General features: G+C 42.7%; 1 protein-coding gene across 2 annotated transcripts in view; it reads left to right on the forward strand.

The window, feature by feature from the left end:
* Positions 1-21,110, forward strand: part of PRKAR2A (protein kinase cAMP-dependent type II regulatory subunit alpha) — a 99,379-nt gene that overhangs the window by 31,027 nt on the left and 47,242 nt on the right. Inside the window, exon 2 of one of the 2 annotated variants that reach the window (XM_003257025.4) lies at positions 7,569-7,604. The exons of the other annotated variant lie outside the window; for it this stretch is intronic. Within the exon in view, the coding sequence (XP_003257073.1) occupies positions 7,569-7,604 (36 nt within the window). The remainder of the gene's footprint in view (positions 1-7,568; positions 7,605-21,110) is intronic. 2 annotated transcript variants of the gene reach the window in all.

Below are 21,110 nucleotides of genomic sequence, written 5' to 3' on the forward strand. Positions count from 1 at the left end.
CCCCACCCGCCCGCTATTTTTTTTTTTAGTAGACGGTTCACCTGGTCTCGATCCTGACCTCGTGATCCCCCGCCCCCCCAAGTGCTGGATTACAGCGTGACCACCGCCCCCTCCTTTTTAAAGCATAATAAAGCTAACTTACTCTTTGTTAGGTATGAGCTAAGACATATATATATAATATATAAAATATGTGTGTATATCATATATTTTATATGTGTGTGTATGTATGTTTGTACATAACAAAACCATGCCAGCACTGTTTGAATATCGAGGGGCTTTAGAACTGGTAAATTGAAGGCCAGGCGCAGTGGCTCACACGTATAATTCCAGCATTTTGGGAGGCCGAGGCAGGCAGATCACCTGAGGTCAGGAGTTCAAGACCAACCTGGCTGACATGGCAAAACCCTGTCTCTACTGAAAAATACAAAAATTAGCCAGGCATGGTGGTGGGCGCCTGTAGTTTCCCAGCTTCTTGGTAGGCTGAGGTGGGAGAATCACTTGAACCTGGAGTGGAGTGGAGGTGGAGGCTGCATTGAGCCGAGATCGCACCATTGCATTCCAGCCTGGGCAACAGAGCGAGACTCTGTCTCAAAAATAAAACAAACAAAAATAACTGGTAAATTGAAACTGCAGCCATTTTCTTTATATCCTGAATAATCTGTTGAAATTCATAACTAAATATTTATAAAGCACAAAGCTTGAAATTAGAAAATAAAAATGATCTGCTTGTTTCCTATTAGAGCTGTGCTGTAAGTTGCTGGAGGGCTTCCCCAATTTCAAAGCTGAATAAACTCTGAACTCCTCTGATTCTGTGATATGTTATCAATTTGTAGCAATGGTTTTCTACTCTGGCGCATGTCAGACTCATGGAACTTTCTGGAAATACAAATGGAACAAAGCATTACAGAATGTTTAAAATCAGCAAAATGGCCAAACTTAGATCAAGATTCAAAAAATATTTTTCTTAAACTGAAAATGTTGAAAACCTGTTAACTTTCTGGATGGATAGAAAGGATTGTAAAGTCAGTTGAATATCCTACTCAGTGACCCTTCTCTGTTAACATTAATAACTTTCCTCCTTGATTTATTTATTTATTTTTTGTTTTGAGATGGAGTCTCACTCTTGTTGCCCAGGCTGGAGTGCAGTGGCACAATCTTGGCTCACTGAAACCTCCGCCTCCGTGGTTCAAGCAATTCTCCTGCCTCAGCCTCCTGAGTAGGTGGGATTACATGTGCTCACCACCACGCCAGGCTAATTTTTTTCTTTTTTTTTATCTTTTTGAGACGGATTCTCGCTCTGTCGCCAGGCTGGAGTGCAGTGGCGCTATCTCAGCTCACTGCAACCTGTGCCTCCCAGGTTCAAGCGATTTTCCTGCCTCAGCCTCCTGAGTAGGTGGGACTACAGGCGCGTGACACCACACCAAGCTAATATTTGTATTTTTAGTAGGGACAGGGTTTCACTATGTTGGCCAGTATGGTCTCCATCTCTTGACCTCGTGACCCACCCACCTCGGCCTCTTAAAGTGCTGGGATTACACTGTGCCTGGCCCTAATTTTTGTATTTTTAGTAGAGATGGGGTTTCACCATTTTGGCCAGGTTGGTCTTGAACTCCTGACCTCAGGTGATCCACCCGCCTTGGCCTCCCAAAGTACTGGAATTACAGGTGTGAGCCACCACGCCTGGCCCCACTTTCCTCCTTTATCTTATCTGGCTTAACTTAGGATCTTTAACATGGCTCATAGCAGCTACCTAAATTATATAAAACTTTCTGGAGACAGTAGACAGCTTTTAGCTTTTTTGTTTTGTTTTGTTTTGTTTTGTTTTTTTGAGATGGAGTCTCGCTCTGTCGCCCAGGCTGGAGTGCAGTGGCACGATCTTGGCTCGCTGCAACCTCCGCCTTCCGGGTTCAAGTGATTCTTCTGCCTCAGCCTCCCGAGTAGCTGGGACTGCAGGCCCGTGCCACCATGCCTGGCTAATTTTTTGTATTTTTAGTAGAGACAGGGTTTCACCGTGTTAGCCAGGATGATCTCGATCTCCTGACCTTGTGATCCGCTGCCTCGGCCTCCCAAAATGCTGGGATTACAGGCGTGAGCCACCGTGTCCAGCCTTTTTTTTTTTTTTTTAAGAGACAGGATCTTACTCTGTAGCCCAGGCTGTAATGCAGTGGCTCGATCATAGCTCACTGAAACCTCGAACTCCTGGATTCCAGTAATCCTGCCTCAGCCTCCCAAGTATCTAGGACTACACGTGCATACCATCCTGCCAGCTAATTTTTTTTTTTTTTGGTAGAGATAGGGTCTTGCCGCCTTGCCCAGGTTGGTTTCGAACCCTTGGTCTCAGCAGTCCTCTTGCTGGGATTATAGGTGTGAGCCCCTATGCCCGGCTGACAATTTCATTATACCCAAGGAAGAATTGAGACTCTCGTGCCCAAATTTCTATGCAAATGGACTTTTGTCTTCTGTATCCAGAAACTAGAAGAGGTACCTCTTATTCTTTTCCAGTCAGAATTATTTGCCTCTTATCTTTAGTTCTTTGTGCTTCAATATGTATGGAGCATTATGTCTAATTTGACCATGTGACTAACACAAGTTTAAAGAAGCTTTTGCTGTCTGTAGAGGACAGTTGTGTTTACAAAGTTCTCAGAGTTTAAAAAATCCACGCGTATTTCAGAACTAAATTTTTTCAAGTTTAATTAGAACATAAGGTATCAAATAAAGTAGTAAAAGTTTTTTCTGGCCAGGCGCAGTGGCTCACGCCTTGTAATCCCAACACATTGGGAGGCCGAAGCGGGCAGATTGCAAGGTCAGGAGATGGAGACCATCCTGGCTAACACGGTGAAACCCCATCTCTACTAAAAACACAAAAAATTAGCCGGGCGTGGTGGCAGGCGCCTGTAGTCCCAGGTACTCAAGAGGCTGAGGCAGGAGAATGGCGTGAACCTGGGAGGCGGAGCTTGCAGTGAGCCGAGATGGCACCACTGCACTCCAGCCTGGGCGACAGAGTGAGACTCTTGTCTCAAAAAAAAAAAAAAAAAGGCTTTTTCTGCTCAAAATTGCCTGTAACACCAAATGAATAAAGGATATGGTAAATTATTTTCTTCCTGTTACTACACCTCAGAACCTACTGCGTCATTGCTGCATTGTGTTACAGGATGTGCTTGTTTATTGTTAGTCACAATTAGATTGTAAGTTCCATGAGGACAGATGGTTTGTTTTGCTCCCTCCCTAATCTCAATGTCTAGCATATAGTAAATATGTACTAAATGGATGAAAAATGTCCTAGTTTTTTCCTGCATATTTCTGCATCTCTTTGTTTCTTTTCCTTCCTATTTTCCTTGTACTTAAAATTTACATGACTCATGGTGAAGGACTTTCAGTAGTTTTTTTTTTTTTCAGAGCTTTATTGAGATATAATTTATATATCAAAATTCACCCATTTTAAGTGAACAATTTATTTTTAGTAAACTTACAGAGTTGTACAGCTATCACCACACTTTGAGAACATTTTTCACCCCCAAAAGTTCCCTCTTTTGTGTCTATTTGTAGTCACTCCCCATTCTTCTGCAGCCCCAGCCTACCGCTCATCTACTTTGTGTTTTTCCAGTTTTAACTTCTCTGGAGATTTTACATAAATGGAATCATTCAATATGTGGTCTTTTTTGAGCCTGGCTTGCTTTTTACTTTGCATAATGCCTTTTTTTTAATTGAGGTGAAATTCGGATAACATATAATTAATCTTTTAAAGTGTATAATTTTGTGGCATTTAGCACATTCACAATGTTATGCACCCACTGCAGCTCTCTAGTTGCAAAATCTTTTCATTCCATCAGAAGAACAACCTGTACCCAATAAATAATCACTTTTCATTCTCCCCTCCTTTCCTGGCAACCATCAGTTGGCTCCACGGGTTAACTATTCCGGATATTGCATATAAAAGGAATCATACAGTATGTGATTTTTTTTGTGTCTGGCTGCTTTTATTTAAATGTTTTTGGGGTTCATCCAAGTCGCATATGTCAGCAGTGATTCCTTTTTATGGCTGAAGACAGGGTCTTTTGCTCTGTCACCCAGGCTAGAGTGCAGTGGCATGATTGCAGTTCACTGCAACCTTGACCTTCCAGGCTCAAGCCATCCTCCCACCTCAGCATCTGAAGTAGCTGTGACTACAGGCATTAGCCACTGTGCCTGGCTAATTAATTTTTTTTGTTTGTTTGTTTTTGTAGAGACGAGGTCTTATTATATTGCCCAGGCTGGTGATCATTCCATCTTGGCCTCCCAAAGTGCTGGGATTACAGACTTGAGCCACTACACCTGCCCCATTTTTGCTTAATTTTTAAAATTAAGAGACAGTCTCCCTCTGTTGCCCAGGCTGAAGTGCAGTGGTACAATCATGGCTCATCGCAGCCTCGACCTCCTGGGCTCAATGGATCCCCTACCCCAGCCCCCTGAGTAGCTGGAACTCAAGTGCATGCCACCTCGCCTGGCTAATTTTTAAATTTTTTGTAAAGACATGGGATCTTTCTGTGTTGCACGGGCTGGTCTCAAACTCCTGAGCTCAAATGATCCTCCTGCCTTGGCCTCCCAAAATGCTGAGATTATACGCATGAGCCACTGCACCCGGCCCCAGGTCAATTCTTATAGGCCCATTGCATTCATTTAAATGGTACTATAACTGTACCAATATTCCCTTAATTTCTTTTTCTAGGCAATTCGTTTCTCCCTTTTGAATATTATATACGATAATGTAGTGATTATGGCATTTGCATATACACATGTATGTACATATGCACATATACATATATATGTATTTACTGTCAGCCCTTTGTATCCGTGGGTACCACATCTGTGGATTTTTAATTTTTTTAATTTTAAAAATTAAAAAAACATTTTTTTAAGAGATAGTTTTACTCTGTCGCCCAGGCTGAAGTGCAGTGTTGCCATCATGCAAATATTTTCAGGAAAAAAATTCCACAAAGTTCCAAAAAGCAAAACTTGAATTTGCTGTGTCAAGTACTACATTAAATCCACAGGAATGAAGTAGTATATAGGCATATTAGTAGGTATTATAAGTAATCTAGAGATGAGTTAAAGTACACAGGAAGATATGCATAGGTTATATGCAAATACTGTGCTATTTTATATTTTTGAGTATCTTCAGATCTGAGTATCTTCAGATTTTGGTATCCGTGGGGGTCTACGGAACCAATTCCCCATAGATACTGAGGGATGACTGTAGACACAAATATACGTATATATTCATCTATACGTGTGTGTGTGTATGTGTATACACAACACACACATATTTATTTCTCTCCATATGTGAGTTTTGTTTAAAACATATTCCTAGTACTGGAATTGTTGCTGTGTTAAAGGCAGTTTACATTTAAAATTTTGACAAAGGCTGTCAAATTGTCCTTCTCAATGTTAAGATCACTCTGATAAGTGTGAAGAGAATTGATTGGCAATGGGAAAAAAGGTTTGGAGGCTACTGCAAGTCATACAAGCAAGAAATGATGTGCCTCAGACTAGGATGATAGTGGAGATCAAGGTAGGTAGACTGATTTAAGAGATGAAGTGGGAGGGAGAACAGATGGAATTGTGAATGAAGTAGATGTGAGTAGTGAAAGAGGAAGGAGTCTAGAATGACTCAGGTGGATCTGCGACTTCAACTAGAGTTGCTATGTGAGATGAAGCCTAATTGTCATGGCCAGACCAGATGACTTCGTAGATACTCTGTAACTCTGACATTTTATGATTTTAGTTTATGACAGCAACCTTATTTATAGATTGAATGAGATCCATATTGAATAGTATCTTTTATAGCGGTAGAGATATAATTTCATTTGATTGGCATTTAGAGAGCAAGCACTGACACATTAAGTCTGTCACTAAGCTATATAGATTTTTTTTTTTTTGAGATGGAGTCTTGCTCTGTCACCGAGGCTGGAGTACAGTGGCACAATCTTGGCTCACCACAACCTCTGCCTCCCAAATTCAAGTGATTCTCCTACCTCAGACTCCCGAGTAGCTAGGATTACAGGAGTGTGCCACCACGCCCAGCTAATTTTTTTTTGTATTTTTAGTAGAGACAGGGTTTCACCATGTTTGCCAGGCTAGTCTCGAACTTCTGACCTCAAATGATCCAGCCGCCTTGGCCTCCCAGAGTGCTGGGATTACAATCGTAAGCCACCGCACTTGGCCTAAACTGTATAGATTTTTTCTCATCTCTGGAATCTATTTGTTTTCCTTCTGTTCATAAGCCACACATCTAACCTAAGCCACTACCTTTGTCTATCAACTATAGCCAAAGTGATCTTTATACAATCTAGTTTGCAATGACTCCTTTTCTCCAGGTACTTCATATTGTAACAGAAGTACTGTGTCTGCTGCTGATCCACTCACAGGGAACATTTCAAAATGGTTCTGCTTGGCCAGGCGCGGTGGCTCACACCTGTAATCCCAGCACTTTGGGAGGCCAAGGTGGGTGGATCACTTGAGATCAGGAGTTCATGACCAGCCTGGCCAACGTGGCAAAACCCTGTCTCTACTAAAAATACAAAAATTAACAGGCCAGGCACGGTGGCTCACGCCTGTAATCCCAGCACTTTGGGAGGCTGAGGCAGGTGGATCACCTGTCAGGAGTTCAAGACCAGCCTGGCCAACATGGTGAAACTCCATCTCTAAAAAAATACAGGCCAGGCGCAGTGGCTCACGCCTGTAATCCCAGCACTTTGGGAGGCCAAGGTGGGCAGATCACGAGGTCAGGAGATCAAGACCATCCTGGCTGGCATGGTGAAACCCTGTCTCTACTAAAAATACAAAACATTAGCTGGGTGTGGTGGCAGCCGCCTGTAGTCCCAGCTACTCAGGAGGCTGAGGCAAGAAATTGGCGTGAACCCGGGAGGCGGAGCTTGCAGTGAGCCGAAATCTCACCACCGCACTCCAGCCTGGGCGACAGAGCGAGACTCCGTCTCAAAAAAAAAACAAAAAACAAAACAAAGCCAAAAAAAAAAAAAAAACCAACCCCATCTCTTAAAAAATACAAAAATATAGCCAGGCATGGTGGCGGGCACCTGTAGTCCCAGCTACATGGGAGGCTGAGGCAGGAGAATGGTGTGAACGTGGGAGGCGGAGCTTGCAGTGAGCCAAGAGCGTGCCACTGCATTCCAGCCTGGGCTACAGAGTGAGACTCCGTCTCAAAAAAAAAAAAAAAAAAGAAAAAAAATTTCACTACTTTATATCGTAACATTATCAATAAATTTGGTAGACTTCTTATTCAATTGGAATGATACAAATTAGATGGTATATCGATGTGAGCAGAAATAAAATTGCCAGGTTGAGTATATTGAAGGTATAGTTTGTTTTCAAAGAAATACTGTATTTCCTATATTGTCTTAATATTATCACATTGAACAACTATTTGTGATTGAGTGTGGAAGACTATGAACTGACCCACTGCTTGGTTTTGAGGGGCTTAGGTCTATTGTAAAAGACTTTTGCAAAAAGGGAGGATAAAAATGCAGCCTGGTGACATAATAATGACTAAATGTTGCTTCTTTATTTTGCAGTTCCAGTTCCTAGCAGATTTAATAGACGAGTATCAGGTATGTGTTCTATTTCATAACATGCTACTAAAATGCTATTTTAAGATAGGAATATATTGAAAAAACAGATATTTTGAATAAAAAGATAAGCTCCCATCACAGAACATTATCTAAAAGTAAAATTACCTCTGGTTTCTTTATTCTGTTTTTATTTTAAGTTCTGAGTATGTATGTACGTATTTTATACTATAATTGGTACAGTTTGTCTCTTTGCATTTATGTCATTACTATTTTTTCATGTTTATAATTACAGCTTCAAAAAATGATTTTTCATATTCCTGTTTCTGGTATTCTGGCTTATGCTGCCATTAACTCTTACATGTACCTTTTTGAGCCACTTGACTTATTTCCTCAGTTTTGGTGCTGGAAGTGGCATTCTCTGGTCAGAGACTGAGCATTGCCTTGGCTTTTTCTCTTATTTTTTAGAGAGAGTCCACAGATTAGGCTGCTGGGAGAAAGGCACCCTGTACATGCCTCTTTTCCACCGTTATCTTAATAATATGGAATTTAGATGTAAAATAGTACTTCACATCATTTTATATGGCATTTCTTTTGGTTGTTAAAAAAATGAATGCTGTCCAGGCACAGTGGCTCACACCCGTAATCCCAGCACTTTGGGAGGTCTTGGCGGGCGGATCACGAGGTCAGGAGTTTGAGACCAGTTTGGCTAACATGGTGAAACCCCATCTCCTACTAAAAATACAAAAAAATTAGCCAGGTGCAGTAGCATGCCCCTGTAGTCCCAGCTACTTGGGAGGCTGAGGCAGGAGAATCGCTTGAACCCAGGAGGTGGAGGTTTCAGTGAGCCAAGATCACACCACTGCACTCCAGCCTGGGCAACAGAGTGAGACTCTGTCTCACAAAAAAAAAAAAAAAAAAAAAAGAAAGGAAAAAAGAATGCTTTCCAAATATGAGAAATCTATTTGTATTTTCTTATATGGTACTAGTTTGGTAATATTTTGCCCTTTTATCTGGTATAGTCCATATTATTTAAAAAATAAGTTTGGGTAAACTTTCTATCCAGGGTTTTGACCTTTTGAAATTTTTAGTGCAAAATTTCCCTAGGTGGTTATGCTATTTTTTTAATTGAGTTAGAGATGTTAATATATTACTGAGGCCAGGCACAGTAGCTCACGCCTGTAATCCCAGCACTTTGGGTGGCTGAGGCGGGTGGGTCACAAGGCCAGAGATCGAGACCATCCTGGCTAACACGGTGAAACCCTGTCTCTACTAAAAATACAAAAAATTAGCCGGGCTTGGTGGCGGGTGCCTGTAGTCCCAGCTACTTGGGAGGCTGAGGCAGGAGGATGGCGTGAACCCAGGAAGTGGAGGTTGCAGTGAGCCAAGACTGCGCCACTGCACTCCAGCCTGGGTGACAGAGCGAGACTCTGTCTCAAAAAAAAAAAAATATATATATATATATATATATATATATATATGTGACTGATACCTCAAACACAGCTGGACACATAGGCACTCAGTAAATATTTATTGACTATGCACATCATCTTTTTTTAAAAAAAAAGAAACAATGATTGTTCCTGAGAAGGCTGTCCTTTTTTTCATAGAGCTGGTAAATATATTTTATGAAAGTTTTTCTTAAAGTGTTTGACTTTTTGATAACCCTGGAATTTATTTGGCAGTATAGTGGAATGTTAATGTGTTTTAAAATTGCTAGGCAAGTGGTATGTATCACATTTTTCTTTCATATTTCCTTGTTTTAGGAAGGTTTCTTGATTTGAAATTGTCATCTGACCTATTATAGGGCTAGGAATTGCTTTTCTATCCCTCAATCCTTGTCTTTGAGAAAATCGGCTCATTTATGTTTTCAGAAAGCGTTTGTTATCATTCTACATGAAAATCTGTTGAAAGGAGGTTGAAGAATATGTTATGTTGAGAGAGTCAATATCCTGCGAGTAGGGATTAGGGTTAGTTTGATACCCATGAGCTATTATCTTCCATCTTTGTTCATGTCTGCCCTGCACCTTTTTTTCCTCTGAAAGATTAGTTAAATCCCTTGACATCTGTAGGATAGGTCTGGGAGATGGAGAATATAGTGATACCTCCTCCTGAGGTCACAGTTTGTGTTAGTTTGTGAATTGCTGTTTGGCCCTCTGCCATTGTTCAAATCTTGAACCTTGTAGAAGACTCAGACAAGTACATGGTATTATCCCTCCTCCTTAGATTTTGTAATCTTAGGATTTAAAACCTTTTCATATCATTGAAACGTTAAATAGGGCTGGGTGCGGTGGCTCACGCCTGTAATCCCAGCACTTTGGGAGGCTGAGGCAGGCGGATCATAAGGTCAGGAGATCGAGACCATCTTGGCTAACACAGTGAAACTCCGTCTCCACTAAAAATACAAAAAATTAGCCAGGCTTGGTGGCGGGCGCCTGTAGTCCCAGCTACTCAGGAGGCAGAGGCAGGAGAATGGCGTGAACCCGGGAGGCGGAGCTTGCAGTGAGCCAAGATCGCGCCACTGCACTCCAGCCTGGGCAGCAGAGTGAGACTCTGTCTCAAAAAAAAAAAAAAAAGAAACGTTAAATGAAAATAAAAGATTTTTCAAATAATTCAATAGGATGATACAGGAGAGAAAGTATCCTATAATAATACGTAACATTTTTTAAGGGCAGACTGTGTGCTAGGTGCACAGTTTTAAGGACTTTCTAAATGCCTTCCTTGTATTGTTGAATATAATCTTCAAAATAACACTTTGAATGAGGTCCATACCATGATTATCCCCAATTTACAGACGAGGAAACTGGGAACAAAGCAGAGGTTAAGTAACTTGCAATAGGTGAGGTGAGCATATGCCCATAGGTAGCATGGATCCTAAGTACCACCCTTGCTATCTCTAAGGATTCTTTCTTGCACCCTCTGGAACTCTTGGTTAGTCTTCAGCTAAATCCCCCAAATTCTCACCCTGTTCTCTCAGCGCAGCTTTTACTTTCCAGCTGTAGCTGAAGCTTGGCTTGCCCTGTAGGCTTCTCAAACAATGGCTCTTTCCTCTTCTACCTTCCTTGTAACACTGACAGGAAATGGGTGAATGTCTCTATTGATTTTCTTGGCTGCTTCCAGAGCATTCTCTCTCCCTTCTCCCTGAAACCTTCTTAAAACTTCGCATTATGGCTGGCCATCGTGGCTCACACCTGTAATCCCAGCACTTTGGGAGGCTGAGGTGCGAGGATTGCTTGAGCCTAGGAGTTTGAGACCAGCCGGGGCAACACTGAGACCCCATCTCTCAAAAAATAAAAAAAAAAATAGCTGGGCATGATGGTGCATGCATGTAGTCCTAGCTGTTCGGGAGGCTGAGTTAAGAAGATTGCTTGAGCCTGGGAGGTCAATGCTGCAGTGAGCTGTGATCATTCCACTGTACTCCAGCCTGGGTGACAGAGTGAGATTCTATCTCAAAAAAAAATTAAAGGCCGGGCGCGGTGGCTCACGCTTGTAATCCCAGCACTTTGGGAGGCCGAGGCGGGCGGATCACGAGGTCAGGAGATCGAGACCACGGTGAAACCCCGTCTCTACTAAAAATACAAAAAATTAGCTGGGCGTGGTGGCGGGCGCCTGTAGTCCCAGCTACTCGGAGAGGCTGAGGCAGGAGAATGGCGTGAACCCGGGAGGCGGAGCTTGCAGTGAGCCAAGATTACGCCACTGCACTCCAGCCTGGGCGACAGAGCGAGACTCTGTCTCAAACAAACAAACAAAAAAAAATTAAAATTAAACTTAACATTATTATATTTTACCAGCCACTGCTTCTCATTGTTTTAGTCATCTAACAGTCCCCAGGTTGTTCCTTACTTCCACATATAGATGATTCTTCCAATGTCTGGGCTTCCATTTTTTGACCTCCTCTCCTCCAAGGATCTTGTCCTCCAGTTGTCCACCCTGCTTCAGCCACTCATTCCCAATGGTCATACTCTGGTATGACAAGCATTACAACTCTTTGTCATTTCAGTGAGTGGTCCCATTCTGCAACCACTGCCTGCTGTCTTCTCAGCTCCTTTGCTGTCTTACTCAAACCTGGATAACTTGTTGATTCTGCCGTCTTTGTGCTATTCTCCACTTCTTCCTTACTAACCTTAAATTCCTGAGTCAGTGATTATAATCACTCCCTGGCACATATCCTCAATTTGTTTTTCCCTTTTTTTAAATTTAAAAATTTTTTTTTTTTTTGAAACAGGATCTCACGCTGTACCCATGTTAGAGTGCAGTGGCATGATCACGGCTCATTGCAGCCTCAACTTCCCAGGCTCCAGTGATCCTCCTGCCTCAGCCTCCTGAGTAGCTGGGACCACAGGTGCACACTACCATGCCTGGCTAATTTTTGTATTTTTAGTAGAGACAGGGTTTCGCCATGTTGCCTAGGCTGGTCTTGAATTCCTGAGCTCAAGCAATCCACTTAGCTTGGCCTTCCAAAGTGCTGGTTTTACAGGAGTGAGCTACCATACCTGGCCTTACTTTTCCCTTTTTATTTGCTTTGCTAAACCGACTTTGTTAAGTTCAATTCTCCACTTCGTGCCTATACCAATAATAGCTGAACCTGATTGGAGGAAAATAGCCTTATTGACTGATCTTACTTTCAGTTCATGATTATTAACTTCTAGTAGGCTCTTGATACCAGCAATCATGCTATGTTCTCATGCTTTTTTTTTTTTAATAAATTTTTTTGAGACAGAGTCTTGCCTTGTCGCCCAGGCTAGAGTACAGTGGCACAATCTTGGCTCACTGCAACCTCCACCTCTTGATTTCAAATGATTCTCATGCTTTAGCCTAATTTTTGTATTTTAGTAGAAATGAGGTTTCACCATGTTGGCCAGGCGAGTCTTGAACTACTGGCCTCAGGTAATCTGCCTGCCTCGGCCTCCCAGCATGAGCCACTGCGCCCAGCCTTTTAAAATAAATTGTAGGCCAGGCACGGTGGCTCACGCCTGTAATCCCAGCACTTTGGGAGGCTGAGGCGGGTGGATCACCTGAGGCCAGGAGTTTCAGAGCAGACTGACCAAGATGGTGAAACCGTGTCTTTACTAAAAATACTAAAAATTGGCCGGGCGTGGTGGCGGGTGCCTGTAATCCCAGCTACTCAGGAGGCTGAGGCAGGAAAATTGCTTGAACCTGGGAAGCGGAGGTTGCAGTGAGCTGAGATTTCGCCATTGCACTCCAGCCTGGGTGACAAGAGCAAGACTCTAAATACATAAACAAACAAATAAATAAATAATAAAGACAGGGTCTCCTTCTATTGCCCAGGCTGGGCTAGAGTGCATTGGTACGATCATAGGTTACTGCAGCCTTGAAATCTTGGGCTTAGGGGATCCTCCTGCCTCAACCTCCCAAGTAGCTGGGACAACAAGTGCACCACCATGCCCAGCTAATTTATTTTTTGTAAAGACAAGGTCTCCCTTTGTTGCTCAGGCTGGTCTCAAACTCCTGGTTTCAAACTATCCTCTTGTCTTGGTCTCCCAATGTTGGGATTACAGGTGTGAGCCACATGCTCCGTGCGTTTTTCACTCTTCTGTTCTCCTAGGTAAGTCTTTCATACTTTCCCCTTCTCAAAACCTCCTATACCTCCTTCCTCATCCTTAGCAGATTATCTTGTTCTCTATTTAACCAAGGAAATAGGAAAACAGAAGAGAATTTCCAGGATCCCATCACCGTATCTATTCTTCACTTGCCTATAAGTTTACAGTATCCACCTGTGCTAGATCCCATCCCTTCATCCTTTTAGCTGTTAGCTCCTCTCCTGCATAATCTTTTATCTTTTAACTCAATTATTCTTTCAGCAAAGAAACATATTGTTGGCTCTATTTCTTAAAAAATAAACTTTTTTTGACTGTTGTTTTCTCTCCAACCTTTTTCTCTCCATACCTTTAAAACAAAACCGCGTGAAGGAGCTGTTTGTATTTGTTGTTTCTAGTTGTTCTACTTCTATTCTGAGATAGAGTCTGGCTCTGTCACCCAGGCTGGAGTGCAGTGGTGTGATCTCGGCTCACTGCTACCTCCACCTCCCAGGTTCAAGTGATTCCTGTAGCTCAGCCTCTTGAGTAGCTGGGATTACAGGTGTGCGCCACAATGCCTGGCTAATTTTTGTGTTTTTAGTAGAGACAAGGTTTTGCCATGTTTGCCAGGCTGGCCTTGAATGCCTGGCCTCTTAAGCCTATTCTAATCAGACTTTTTTTTTTTCCTTTTAAACTCAGTGGTAAAAATCTAATCAGACTCTTGCTTCTGTATCTCACCAAAATTATCTTTGCTGTTTGCTCACTCACATTCTTCAGACCTTCATTTAAAGGACACCTTTTTCAGGCTGGGCAAGGTGGCCTGTAATCCCACCACTTTGGGAGGCCAAGGCGAGTGGATCACTTGAGGTCAGGAGTTTGAGATCAGCCTGGCCAACATGGTTGAAACCCTGTCTCTACTAAAAATAAAAATTTGGCCAGATGCGGTGTCTAACACCTGTAATCCCAACACTTTGGGAGTCCAAGGTGATGGATCACCTGAGGTCAGGAGTTTGAGACTAGCCTGGCCAACATGGTGAAACCCCATTTCTACTAAAAATACAAAAATTAGATGGTCATGGTGACAGGAGCCTATAATCCCAGCTACTCAGGAGGCTGAGGCAGGAGAATCGCTTCAACCTGGGAGGCAGAGTTTGCAGTGAACCAAGATTGTACCGTTGCACTCCAGCCTGGGTGACGAGTGAAATTCTGTCTCAAAAAAATTAAATAAATAAATAAATACACAAAATTAGCTGGGCATGATGGCACATGTATCCAGCTTCTTGGGAGGCTGAGGCAGGAGAATCACTTGAACTCTGGAGACGGAGGTTACAGTGACCGAGATTGTGCCATTGTACTCCAGCCTGGCAACAATATGAAACTCCATCTCAAAAAAAAAAAAAAATTAGCGGCTGAGGAGAATCTCTTGAAGGACAAGGGCAGTGAGTGAGATCGCACCACTGCACCAGCGCTATAGAGCAAGACCAGTCCAAAAAAAAAAATAAAAAAAACAAAATAAAAAAATAAAGCTGGCATGGTAATCATGCCTGTAATCCAGCACTTTGGGGAGGCTGAGATGGGCCGGTCACCTGAGGTCGGGAGTTTGAGATCAGCCTGGCCAACATTGTGAAACCCCGTCTCTACTAAAAATACAAAAATTTGGCTGGGCATGGTGGCTCACACCTGTAATCCCAGCACTTTGGGAGGATGAGGTGTAATTGCAAAGTGTAATCCCAGCACTTTGGGAGGCTGAGGTGTGTGGATCACCTGAGGTCAGGAGTTTAGCTGGGTATGGTGACAGGTGCCTGTAATCCCAGCAACTTGGGAGGCTGAGGCGGGAGAATCACTTGAACCTGGGAGGCAGAGGTTGCAGTGAGCCAAATCCCGCCATTGTACTCCAGCCTAGGCAACAAGAGCGAAACTCCGTCTCAAAAAATAATAAAAATACAAAAATTAAGCCAGTGTGGTGGCCCACGCCTGTAATCCCAGCTACTTGAGAGGCTGAGACATGAGAATCACTTGAACCCAGGAGGCAGTTTGCAGTAAGCCAAGATTGCGCCACTGCACTCCATTCTGGACGACGAGTGAGACTGTCTGCCCCAGCCAACACAAGAAAGCCGTGCTGGCTGGGCGGGGCTCATGCTGTAATCCAGCACTTGGGAGGCCGGGGGGGATCACGAGGTCAGGAGATTGAGACCATCCTGGCTAACACGGTGAACCCGTCTCTACTAAAAAAAAAAAATAGCCGGGGTGGTGGCGGCTGCCTGTAGTACTTGGGGGGAGGAGAATTGCTGAACTGGGGTGGAGGTGCAGTGAGCCAAGACTGCCATTGCACTCCACCTGGAACAGATGAGACTCCAAAAAAACAAAACAAATAAAAACCTCCTTTGTCAAAAAAAAGCCCAACTTATATTTATTAAATACATGTTAAACATCAAAGCACATTAATCAGAAATGTGTGTATTGGCATCATGCCACATTTAGGAACAGAATATTTTGACTCTAGTGATGACTGTGACAGGCAGCAGAACAGTCCACTGAGAACCTGGTGTCATGTCAGTCACCCACTTCTTTATTGCAGGTGCTCTTCAGCAGACATCCCTGCCCTTTAAGGCTTATGTGCTTACTATATAATAAAATACTGATTTTTGTCTTTATATTCTTTCATAGTATGCAATATTTTTTTCATCTATAGCTACCTTCAACTGAAATATTACTAAGTATTGCTTAAAATAATTTAGAAATCCAGTGTTGTGGACTAATTGGTTCCCCCAAATTCATGTATTGAAGTCCTAACCCCAATGTGATTATATTTTTGAGATAGAGCCTTTAAAGAGGTAATGAAGGTAAAATGAGGTCATAGGGTAGAATCCTAATCTAATAGGGCTGATGTCCTTCTAAGTGATCCTCCCATTCAGGCCTCCCAAAGTATTGGGATTACAGGTGTAATCCACCATGCCTAGCCACTGTATTGCTATTTTAATCTTCATTTCCTGTAGGTCTTGAGTATTTCATGACACACAATATAATGTTTGAGGTTGCATAGGGGATCACACAGATTCTGGACCTTCTCCAGGTAACTTGTGTACTGAGGCAAGCAGCCAGATGTGCAGAACCCTTGGGGCAGCAACAATCAAGTAGGTACTGTAAAATGGATTTTTTCCTAGAAAATAAAGGAAGTAATTTAGGACTAGGACTAAGGAGAAGTAAAGAGATTGAGGGGATCAGAGGAAGAGGGCAAAGGGAGGTAATTCCAGGGTTCAAAAGAAAAGGGAGGCTGGATTTGAGGGCTCATGCCTGTAATCCCAGCATTTTGGGAGACAGAGGTGGGTGGATCACCTAAGGTCCGAGGTGGGTGGATCACCTAAGGTCAGGAGTTTGAGACCAGCCTGGCCAATATGGTAAAAGCCCGTCTCTACTAAAAATATAAAAATTAGCCAGGTGTGGTGGTGTGCGCCTGTAATCCTAGCTACTCGGGAGGCTAAAACAGAATTGCTTGAACCCAGGAGGCAGAGGTTGCAGTGAGCCAAGATCCAAGATTGTACCACTGCACCACTGCACTCCAGCCTGGGCGATAGAGCGAGACTCCATCTCAAAAAAAAAAAGGAAAAAAAGGACATTATGCTAAGTGAAATAAGCCAGGTATAGAAGGACAAATATTGCATTATTCTACTGATATGTGGTATTGTGGTATCTAAAATAAATTAATCAAGGCCAGGTGCAGTGGCTCATGCCTATAATCCCAACACTTTGGAAGGCTGAGGCAGGAAAATTGCTTGAAGCCAGGAGTTTGAGACCAGTTTGGGCAACATAATGGGACCTTGTCTCTACAAAACAAATTAAATAAAATAGTCAAATTCAGGCCGGGTGCAGTGGCTCATGCCTGTAATCCCAGCACTTTGGGAGGTATTTGGGAAGTGCATGGAGTTTCCATGCACTCCCTGGGTGCACCACCCTCCAGGAACCTTCATGTATTCAGCTATCTGGAAGTTCTGTTGTGAACTTAAAAACTTGTTATCAGGGTAGCTCTCATGTTAAGTGTTCTTACCGTAATAAATAAAGCAATAAACAATAGGAAAGGGAAGAAAACTTAAAACCAGGTTTGAAAAGTTGAAGCATAATGTTTTTCCACAAATAGAAACATATTATTAACAATTTTAATGGAAACTTTTTGTTTAAATAATAACATTTATTTTGCATCTGAAAAATAATCAGTGTTGCATCTGAAAATGTGAAGACTAATTAACATTTGCTGCCTCAGTTATGTAAATGCCTAAAAATATTAAAATGAGCTAAGTTGCCAAAGTACTTTCTTCCAAAATTGGAGGAAAAGCAAGCCTAGGAATAGCCCAAGATTGTGTCATTATCAGTAAAATTCTATCAGTCTCTTCACTGAAGGCTTATTTTTTTAAACTTTTCAATGAAATATGTGTATGAAAGGTTTCATACACGAAAGGGCTGGGCGCAGTGGCTCACGCCTATAATTCCAGCACTTTGGGAGGATCACTTGAGGCCAGGAGTTCGAGACCAGCCTGGCCAACATGATGAAACCCCATCTCTACTAAAAATACAAAAATTAGCTGGGCCTGGTGGTGTGCGCCTATAATTCCAGCTACTTAGGAGGCTGAGGCACGAGAATCACCTGAACCTGGGAGGCTGAGGTTGCAGTGAGCCGAGATTGTGCCACTGCATACCAGCATGGGTGACAGAGTGTGAGACTCTCAAAAAAAAAATTAAAAAGGAAGATTTCATGCACAAAAGTAGAGAAAGTTAGTATAATACCCATGTACCCATTTATTTCCTGAAATGAAGTTTTTTTTTTAATGTATTATTCTAAGTAGTTGTTTTGAACTCTTAGACCAAGGAGTAGCAATTGGAATACACTGAATTAAGGTCAAATATGAGAATATTTCTGAAGCAGAATTTGATGTATTCATTGGATAAGAGGTGAGAGAAGAAAGTCTGATTAATTCCAAATTTCTAGTTTAGAAAATTAGTCTGATAATGGCATTAATCAAGAGCACAGAGAACCAAGAAACTTGAAGTTTGACATAGTGTCTGGTTAGATGCCCTTGATGCAGCTTCCCCAGTTTCCTACCAGAATACCCATGATGCAAAAAGTGACAATAGAAATGTCTAGGAGGCTGGGCATGGTGGCTCACACTTGTAATCCCAGCACTTTGGGAGGCCGAGGCCAGAGGATCACCTGAGGTCAGGAGTTCGAGACCAGCTTGGCCAATATGGTGAAACTCCATCTTTATTAAAAATACAAAAATTAGCTGGGCGTGGTGGCGGGCACCTGTAATCCCAGCTGCTCAGGAGGCTGAGGCAGGAGAATTGTTTGAACCTGGGAGGCAGAGGTTGCGGTGAGCCGAGATGACGCCATTGCACTCCAGACTGGGCAACGAGCAAAACTGTGTCTCAGAAAAGAAAACAAGAAATGTCTAGGAACTAAGAAAGGTGTCTGCCTTAATCATTAGGGAAGAACTGAGATAATGCACCCTGGCCTCATCTCCTGGAAACAAAAATGCTTGGAGAAAGATAGTGAGTCATTACCTATATCCCATTGTTACTTTCCTGGCTTAGTAACCCAAGTCCCACACTAGCCAGAAACTGGGCCAGCCCTCTGCAGAGCATCACCTAATGCTATTTCAGGGACTAGAATGGTGTATCTTTTCTTACTCTGTCCCCCCTAATTTTTCTCTTATCTGTTTTAGGATACAAAGTCCCTGTTGGGCACTTGGTATCGATGGCATTACTGCACAAGTGGCATGGGCCACACAAATAGAGTATTATTTGCTAAGGCAGGGATGGGAGAGTCCTGGGTATAGGACACAATGGAAGCCATCATTTCTCAGATCTTTTATTGGTTTGGAGAATCGGTGAGTAAAGGGAAGCTGGAGTGTAGCTAGAACAGGACTGCAGTGAGTGTCTCTAAGAAACTGGGAAATAACTGGGAGTGGGGCTGGGCATGGTGGATCACTTGAGGTCAGGAGTTCAAGACCAGCCTGGCCAACATGGTGAAACCCCATCTCTACTAAAAATATAAAAATTAGCTGGGTGTGGTGGCTTGCACTTGTAGCCCCAGTTACTCGGGAGGCTGAGGCAGGAGAATCACTTGAACCTGGGAGGCAGAGTTTGCAGTGAGCTGAGATCATGTCAACTGCACTACAGCCTGGGCAAGACAGCAAGACTGTCTCAAAAAATAATAATAATAAATAAAAATAAATAAATTGGGAGTGGCATGTATCAGCCTGTCCCGTAGTTGTAGATACATGGAGTCTTTTAGCCATCACACATAGATTGAGAGTAGGGTCAAGAACTGTTTGTTGGCCGGGTGCGGTGGCTCATGCCTGTAATCCCAGCACTTTGGGAGGCCGAGGTGGGCTCATCACTTGAGGTCAGGAGATCGAGACCATCCTGGCTAACACGGTGAAACCCCGTCTCTACTAAAAATACAAAAAATTAGCCAGACGTGGTGGCGGGTGTCTGTAGTCCCAGCTACTCGTGAGGCTGAGACAGGAGAATGGCATGAACCCGCGAGGCGGAGCTTGCAGTGAGCCGAGATGAAGCCACTGCACTCCAGCCTGGGCGACAGAGCAAGACTCCATCTCAAAAAAAAAAAAAAAAAAACTGTTTGTTGCCTGTTAACAGATGATAAATAAATCCTAATAAACAATACAGGGCCTATGAGTGAACTCAGCTGGTTAAGGATATAAGAGGAGTGAAGACTAGAAAGGTCCACTACAAAATGCTCAGTAAACTATAAGAAATCATTGCACTTATGAATTCTGAGCAAAAAGCTAAGGATAAAATTGGCTGAGATGAAACAAAATGGGTATGATAAGATTGTAAGGAAACTAAAAAAAAATGAGCAAGAATTAAATACATAAAAAGAGTTGGCCGGGCGTGGTGGCTCATGCCTGTAATCTCAACACTTTGGGAGGCCAAGATGGGCAGATCACTTGAGGTCAGGAGTTCGAGACCAGCCTGGCCAACATGGCAAAAAAAAAAAAAAAAAAAAAAAAAAACCCTGTCTCTACTAAAAATATAAAAATTAGCATTTGTAATCCCAGCTACCTGGGAGGCTGAAGCAGGAGAATCACTTGAACCTGGGAGGTGGAGGTGGAGGTGGCAGTGAGCCAAGATCACACCACTGCACTCCAGCCTGGGTGACAGCGTGAAGCTCTGTCTTGGGAGCGGGCGGGGCGAACTGTAGAGAAAGCAAAAAGAGCAAAGTTGTAAGGGTAGAAATATGTGATGGAGGTTAGCTGGGAAGAAAGGACAGTTCTTAAAGGAGCTGAAATAGAGAACAGAACCAACATAACAATAATTATCCTAAAACCCAGAACAAATGGAACCAAGATAATAATGGTAATAGTTCAAGTTGCCTCCTTACTGTGCCTGACACCTGTCTACTTGAATCCTTACAACAGTCTTCAGAGAGAAGTCACCACTGTTCATGCCATTATGCAGAGGAAGGGTGGACACAGGCAATAAATTACCTCTGGTCACACAGCTATTACAGATCACTGATGATTTATTAGAAGAAAGCTTTTCCCAGCTGTAATGGCCTGTATTGTGAAGAAGGAGTAGGTTTGCTGCATTCTGAGAAACAGTAATCACAACTAGTTCGTTCTTGGTAAAACAGTTTTCTTAGTAAGTACAAAACTGTTTATTCAGTAGATAATTTATTGTCTCTGCAAATAACACATGGGGTGAGATTTTAAAATCATGATTTGTATCGATATCTCCATTTCTAATTCTTCCTCCAGTCTATATTTGTATCCCCCTTCTCACCAGTAAAAAAATGTGTGTTTGTTTATTTACTCCCTACAGTAATACACATAGAAGAGTTTTGGAATTACAGGTCGGGCGCGGTGGCTCACGCCTGTAATCCCAGCACTTTGGGAGGCCAAGACAGGCAGATCACAAGGTCAAGAGATTGAGATCATCCTGGCCAACATGGTGAAACCCCATCTCTACTAAAACTACAAAAATTAGCTGGGTGTGG

The sequence above is a fragment of the Nomascus leucogenys genome, chromosome 4, assembly GCF_006542625.1.
Source record: "Nomascus leucogenys isolate Asia chromosome 4, Asia_NLE_v1, whole genome shotgun sequence".
Taxonomy (NCBI): domain Eukaryota; kingdom Metazoa; phylum Chordata; class Mammalia; order Primates; family Hylobatidae; genus Nomascus; species Nomascus leucogenys.